The sequence below is a fragment of the Asterias amurensis genome, chromosome 8 (genome assembly GCF_032118995.1).
Source record: "Asterias amurensis chromosome 8, ASM3211899v1".
Lineage (NCBI taxonomy): Eukaryota > Metazoa > Echinodermata > Asteroidea > Forcipulatida > Asteriidae > Asterias > Asterias amurensis.
In genome coordinates this window covers 11,419,471-11,427,306 of record NC_092655.1, presented here as the reverse complement: position 1 = coordinate 11,427,306, position 7,836 = coordinate 11,419,471, and the positions used below count along the sequence as shown (strand labels likewise).

Genomic DNA, 7,836 nt, shown 5'->3' with positions numbered 1-7,836 from the left:
ATAAAAAGGCCTTCATCCTCCACTTTTTGGAGAAACCAGGACGATCAACTGGTATTTTTTTTACTTGCCCTTAAATACTTGGTAAATTACCAAACCTCCATTGATTGTGAAATGTGAAATTACTGCACAAATAATGTGTACATTTAAAAAAAAAAAATTATAACTTTTTATAATAATGTTTAAATTTTCTTTTAAAATATTTATAATTTCTTTTATAATAAATGTTTCATTATATAAAGTACCTTTGGTTTCTTTATTACTTATTGAAATACTAAATTAAAATTGATACCCTTTACCTGTGAATGCAAAAATATTAAAATAGTTTTGTGCATTATACAATGTATAAAAAGAACGAGGCAAGAAAGTATAAATATGTGTAGTTGTGTGGGTAACCCTTTTTCTGGATAGCATAATTTTGCTGTCCGCTATATTTTGTGCTTAAAGCAGCTGTATGAAATTGGGCCCTGAATTATAGTCTTTTGCATCAGTTATGACAACTGCATTATTTAAATTAAAGAAAACAATGTATTTCTTGAACCTGTTCTTTCTTGCTATTGAAGACAGTGGACACTATTGGTAATTGTCAAAGACTATAGTCTTCACAGTTGGTGTATCTCAACATATGCATAAAATAATAAACTTGTGATAATTTTAGCTCAATCGGTCATCGAACTTGCGAGATAATAATGAAAGAAAAAACACCATTGTCACACGAAGTTGTGTGCGTTTAGATGGTTGATTTCGAGACCTCAAGTTCTAAATCTGAGGTCTCTAAATCAAATTTGTGGAAAATTACTTCTTTCTCGAAAATTATGGCACTTCAGAGGGAGCCGTTTCTCACAATCTTTAACAAATACCATCAACCTCTCCCTATTACTCGTCACCAAGTAAGGTTTTATGCCAATAATTATTCTGAGTAATTACCAATAGTGTCCACTGCCTTTAAAGAATTATCTCATACCTAACATTACAGAATACAGAATTGGTAAGAAAACAAATGTATAATATCACAGGTTGCCATAAAACTTACACGGTTTATAGATGATGATGTAGAAAACACCCCTTGAAATAATTCTGTCTGAAATGTCATATTTGATGAGAAATAAATAAAACTAATTTCCTGCTGGAGTTTATTCACCAAGTGAGTATTTTATTCATTTCTTTTTTAATCGATGTCATGCAAGATGTCATGTGTAATCGATTTTCATAATTTTCTAGTGACCCAGATGGCCGATCAATCTCAAATTTCTACAGGTTTGTCAGTTTATGTCTGGATTACACAAAAAGCTTACACTGCCAGCAACTGTTTGTTAGCAAAAACCAATTCTGTAACGTTCCTTTAAGGTATTTGGCCCCGAGGCTGAATTTTGTGGAACAGTTTTCACAAGCCCCTACTACCATTATTAAAAAAGTGTTAGAGCTTTGCGGTAGTGTAGAACCAGCTTAGGGAACCGGAACTACAAGTTCCTCTTCAAATGTTGGACCAAATATTTGATTGCTCGCCTGCCAACCTCAAAATCTGGAGCATTAAACATTCCATGCCAACCATTGTAACAATTGACCAGCTTAGTCTCTATTCCAGCCGCTTCTAGTCTAGCTGCATACATAATAGCATCATCTCTGAGACTATCATACTGACAACTGACAATGTAGGCTGGAGGGAGACTAGAGAGATTCTTACGCATAAGCGGCGACACACGGGGGTCTTGGAACAAGTGTTTGTACTTGGCCCACATCTCGTCATTTCCATCCTCCATCACCGGCCCTTTATAAGACACATGCTTCCTCAGGCCAGCAGGTACAAGCTCATGGTTGTAGTACGTTGGGTTGTCCTTCTTGAAGGCAAGGGATGTGTGGTTGTTCACTCGACATGCTGTCATGAAGTCTTCATCAATCCTCCCAAGGAGGTAGACACAACGCATAATTCCAAATGTCGGCTCTGTGAGAACGCCTCCAGTCAGGCCAAAGTCATACACGTATTTCTGATAGGACGGCATCTGTAAATCAAGTAGTTGCAGTAATGGGTAGAGTAGAACCTGAATCTTAAGACGAGGAAGGCTCGGGTCATCTGATGCCTCTTGAGCAACTGCTGCAGCAAGATGACCTCCTGCGCTGTCCCCTGCGACCCCTATGCAAGCTGGGTCAACACCGAACTCCGAAGCATGAATTAGAAAGTATCTTAGCGCCCTCATGCTGTCCTCATGGGCTGCTGGAAATTTACGCTTGGTTGCCAGACAATAACTAGAAAACAGATGAACACAATAGATACAAGAATACTTTTAATGACCATTTGTTGTTTTACATTAGACCTGCCTGGGGTAGGACATTAAGCAAATTGGCAGCAATTTTGAAAGTTTAGAAAGTTGAATTCATTGAGGAAATGAAGGAAGATTTTGTTGTGAGTGAGATTCATGGCATGTTGACATACAGCTATACACAGACCGCATCACAGGTAAAAACATTGCCACAGTAAACCAACTAGACAAACACTAATGGAAATAAATCAATAGCAATTTGTCACCAATAATCATGGTTCCTAATACTTGTCAATTAGTACTGTTTGTGCTGGGTTTACTGAGGTGATAAACACCCTCAGGTATATGTTAATATAGAAGCTTAACTTCACATCCAGGGAAGGGTATCATGTTAATTAATTGCGCCATCACTTGTAGACTTATTGCACCACCACTTGTAAACTGGGGACTTAGATTTAATGGGTATGTCATAGCATGGTCATATTTCGGGTTGTCACAGTATGGAAAGTTACTAAACTATTACACCACCTTTATGAAATGCATTTGTACATGGGCAATGGGGTATATCTATACTATTAAAAGCGTAAGCTGCGCCATCTTGGATTGAAAATTAGAAGGTCCAGTGGTATGGCATCCTTGTGGAATCCAACACGGTTGTGTGTGTGGAATTCAATACGTTTTTGTGGTTTCAGACGTCGGGTAGCAAGTCTGCAAAACCCGGACCCAAACTCGCACTTACAAGTCATGTGATTGGAGGAAGTTTGGGCGGCGACCGTGCGTCAACCACTGGTGGATGTTGTTACCAGACTTCATTGGCGACTCATTGGACAGTGTTTCACAGATGGTGCTCCGGATTGGTTCACTCATTGCCCCTTGCCCGCCCACCCGCCATTCGATCCGCCCTTTTTGGTCAGGTTACTTTCGTGTTGTACTAAGCATGGTTCTCCGGATTGGTTCATTCATTGCCGCGAAGAGGCTGGGTGCCAGGACAAAACCGAAACCAATCTCACGAATTTGCATTGAATGGATGAAGTACCGTAGATTGATGTTTCGCAGGCGACCATGTGTCAACCACTGGTCGACGTTGTTATCAGACTTCCTAGAAATCCTTCTGACAGGTGACTCATTTGTTGAAAAGATTAAATGGAGGATATTTATAAAAAAGCATTCACTCCCAAACGACATGAGAATTATTCTGATGGACAAGGATGGGACCAAACGGAACCTTTATAATGTGGATATATTGGGTAGGGCCGGCCATAGGTTGGAAGGTGTCTAAGAGAACTTTACAATTAATAACATTTTGGGGTTGAGGGGGGGCCTTACACAAAGAGCCTGACCTCTACTTACATTCTGGTCAGTGTATTGTGAGTGGTGTGTTGTCTGGTTTTGAGACGGGCCACCTGTTGCTTGGTGAAGGAGGTCGGGTGGGACCACTTTATGTTGAAAGTGGGTGGCGACCTCGGACTTAAAAAAATCTCCATACAGAAATTGCACTATTGATGCAAAACGTATCTTGCTGTTTTTAAACTATGGACACTATCTTTTGCCAGTAAACTCAAATGAGTACATGAATACCGTTTTAGAAAACGGTCTGTTCATGGAGGAATAGTGTTGCAGTTTCAGAGTTTACATCACTGAAGTTTGTGAAACTTATACATGTACACGTACGTCAAATGCTGTTTTGAAGCTGTAAAAAGAATTTGCATTTGGTCAAAGTTGTTAAGCAAAACGACATTAAGTTTCCTTTTGAATAAGTCCATTCACAAAATTGATTATAGAGCAGTGTGTCGGTCAGGTCTCAGAATGTACTTTTTGCCATATCCATTTACTGGAGATAATATTAACAAAAGAGACCTCATGCGGCTGAATAGGGTACATTTTTAGGAGTTTGTCTATTGACCCAAACTGGACGTAACAAACCCTAAAAATAACTTGACATGCTTTCTGAAAGTGAAATAAGTTAGAGAAAATTAAGGAGTGAGGACGAATTTATCGTTTTTATTTAGTTTGTACGATATGGGATGTATGGAGGTTTGTTCCTAGAGCAGCGTGAACATGAACGCGGTCAGAAATTGTGTCGTTTGTCGTTAAAATTTCGCGAGATGCAATAGGCCCAAAGTGACAATAAACAAAACACTTTTTTGACGTTCACGTTAAGTGCTCCCGTAACTACAGCCTATTGACCAGAAAGTTTACAAGACCAATTCAGATGAGAATAAACTAAAAAGAGGCCTACGCTCTTTTTTTCACGATGTCTTAAAAAGGAAATGCAAGCATATGAATGTATATTGAGTGTGTGGGGAAAGTTTTGGTATTGTAGTACAAAAGAAACTTAAGTTATTGTTGGCTAACTGTCAGTTTCACCTATCAAAGCTTATTTGAAAAACGTGTAGCGTTAAGGAGGCCCAAAATATTAAACCCCAATAAGGCTCACGGGGGAGCCTTATAGTTTCTAGAAGTACGCATAAGGTACGTCGCCTAACCCAAAACGAGGTGGGCGCACCCACTGCAAGTAGTGGCGGACGTGCAAAAAAGCTTCATTTTGGGTTATAATTATGACGCCATACATAAATATTGAGAGAGGCGATAACACCTTCACCCACATTATATTTGTGTAAAGGATTTTCATCATCTAGCGGGGTGCCGCGCGAAGCGCAGCATCCCGCTAGTTTTCTATAAAAGGGATTAATCTGTGTAATTGAGTGTGATTCTCCATGTAAAACCATACAGAGTAGTACTTGGCCTCTGGTCACCACCGATGACTATACCTGTATTTGTAATGATCTTATAATAAATGGAGCCTTGACTCGTTGTGACACCATAACATAACATTTGGACAGTTGTTTCTACTTATTATGACTCCTCTTTTATTAGTTAATTATCAAACCTAGAAGTTAAGTCCAGTCTGATTTCTTAGATTGTGGAGTTCAACCGCAGAACCCGACGCCTAGGCAAATTGGGGACACTTGCGCTACCTTTAGGTGTTTCCTAAGCCTTTATAGCCTGACGAACGCTCGCGTCGCATGCTTTCAAAAATGAACACTCATCAAAAAAACCAATTACCACAATTTCTCTCGTACAACAATTCAGCATGACTCATGCTTGTGAGTCTTGAGCAGTGGGGAATTCTACTTATTTTAGGCTTCCCAGTAAACAAAAGAGCGTGAGAGACACGCGAATTTCAAGAATTGGTTTGGTGTGAATTACGTGTTTGAAACACGTAAAACCCACGTGATAGGCGTTAATGCGTTTGTCCGTAACATTCACGTTTACCCTGCACGTGAATGTCACTTGATTTTCACTTTCATAATTACGTTACCAGTCCGATCCTAAAACACGTACAATCCGATCTGGAAAATCACGTAAAATACCCGCTATACAAACACGTGTTTTTGCAACACGGGAAAATCTCGTTGAAGATACACCGGAAATTTCCTTATATAATCACGTTATTTGCCAGTAGTTTATCGACGTGTTTTGGACACCTGATAATCACGGTCTTGTTCTGTTTGAAAATATCGTATTTTCATACTTAATAATAACGTGATGATCCCGTAATATGAACTCCTTTGTGCATACCTAATAATCACGTTATTAACTGGTTGTAGGAACCCCTTTTTGAATACCCAAAAGTGACGTGATTATCCCGTCATACGAACTCCCTTTTTGCACACCTAATAATCACGTTCTTAACCCGTTGTTGAAACCCCTTTTTGGACACCTAATAATCACGTTCTTAACCCGTTGTTGAAACCCCTTTTTGGACACCCAATAATCACGTTATTAACTGGTTGTCGACACCCCTTTTTTGCACACCTAATAATCACGTTCTTAACCCGTTGTAGAAACCCTTTTTTTGCATACCCAATAATCACGTTCTTAACCGGTACTAGAAACCCCTTTTTGCATACCGAATAATTCACGTTCTTGACCTGTTACAAAAAATATAGAGTACATTCAAAACACACAGTAATAACTTCCATATCAACTTAACATAAAGTTTTAATTTGTTTCACACTTAAATTGCTCACAAAAAGTTAACACATAACTTGTAACGAGATGCAAAACTATTAAATCTCAAAAATAAAATTTATTTCTAGAATTTCAAATACTTAAATGAGTTAAATGTTGAAACAAAAAAAGTACACCCGTGAGAATCTGCAGGGATAATAACATCAACATCCAAGATTTTAAACGAAGACAAATATTACCAGAGAGAACGGCAACTTCCTAACCGACTTTTCAATAGCTTATTTGTTTCCAAAAAAACTGTTATAGTGACTTACCCTAAACAAACAAAAAATCCAACTGAAAGGTCTCTCATGTTACTAATTCATCCATTGTTGTAAACAAATGTGCAATTCAATACTTTTTATCGAATTCCGATTGTCACATTATCATTTAGCAACAACAAACTTAATTAAAACTACATGATTGTAGCCATGCAAATATTTTTCCATTTCTGTGACTCTCCAAAAATCGTCTTAGACTTAAACCAAAAAAAAGCAAAAAAATCCCGATAATTTGTTTGTCTCAACCAAGTTTTAAACCTTGCAAAACATTCTCTTAAAAGTGCAATAAACATTCTCTTACTATCGGTAAATTCATTGTTGCTAAAGGATAACTCCCCAATATGGAGTCAAAACAATATTAATCAGGGTCTGCAAATTGAATCTAATTTTATCAGCAGAATATGATTTATTTTGTTTTGAAAAATAACCTGTAGAGAGAATACAAAGAAAACATGTACTGGGTAACAAACGAAATGGATAAATTAAATGTAAAATAAGTGCATCTTTAGAGCAATCTTAAATTTAACAATACATTAAATGTTTTTTAGTTGTTCTGGGAGTTCGTTCCACAAAGTTGAGGCAGTGTGAGCAAAGCTGCATTCACCATATGACTTGGTCATCACTGGTGGAATACCAAATTTCAGATCTGTTTTTTTTTTATCAATAACCACACATAAAATGACACGAATCTTGTGCACTCAAGTATAACCAGAACTTGGACAGGCCATCATTCTGAAATGACTTGGAGTTTGGGTTGACCTTTATGACGAGTACTAGAAATTTGAGGTGACCAGTACCTACATTGATTGATTGTATACGGAATGACCAAGTCATACCGACCATGATTAGCTTGTTTAAAAAAAAAAATGTTTAGGTTTTAACCTGTACTTTGTTTTACAAAATAATTATGTTCTTGGACAACTAGAAATTTAATGGTTTTCAGAACCACCCCAAATAATTTAGAGATTATGATTACATAGTGTTACCACAAACCTTTGTACGTCGTGTCTCCACCATGCAAAGTTTTGAATCCTAATTTAATAGTAAACGCTAGTGTTACCAAACCACTCAACATTGGTAATAATGTGCTTATGATAATTAAGTAGAAGTTCGGGCCCAGTTTGCATGAAGCCTTTGAGCACACACAAATTCTTTCTTAGCAAAGGTTAGCAGAAATAGGTTACAAGGCAAAATAGTATGCAAATTGTTTGTTGCTGGTTTGACCCCCTTTTTTGTTGAGCAGAAGGAGGATTATTTTCATACCAAGCCTCTTTGCGTTAATTAGC

General features: G+C 37.8%; 1 protein-coding gene across 1 annotated transcript; it reads right to left on the bottom strand.

Annotated features, from left to right (window-relative positions):
- Positions 1 to 362: 362 nt before the first annotated feature.
- Positions 363 to 2,326, bottom strand: LOC139940779 (neutral cholesterol ester hydrolase 1-like). Its single transcript, XM_071937159.1, has one exon. It carries the CDS (start codon positions 2,190 to 2,192, stop codon positions 1,458 to 1,460), a length of 735 nt encoding a protein of 244 aa, XP_071793260.1. The 5' UTR covers positions 2,193 to 2,326; the 3' UTR covers positions 363 to 1,457.
- Between the last annotated feature and the right edge of the window lie 5,510 nt (positions 2,327 to 7,836).

Excerpts from the sequence above, each read along its gene's own strand:
- LOC139940779 (XM_071937159.1), bottom strand. The coding sequence starts at position 2,192 with ATGAGGGCGCTAAGATACTTTCTAATTCATGCTTCGGAGTTCGGTGTT.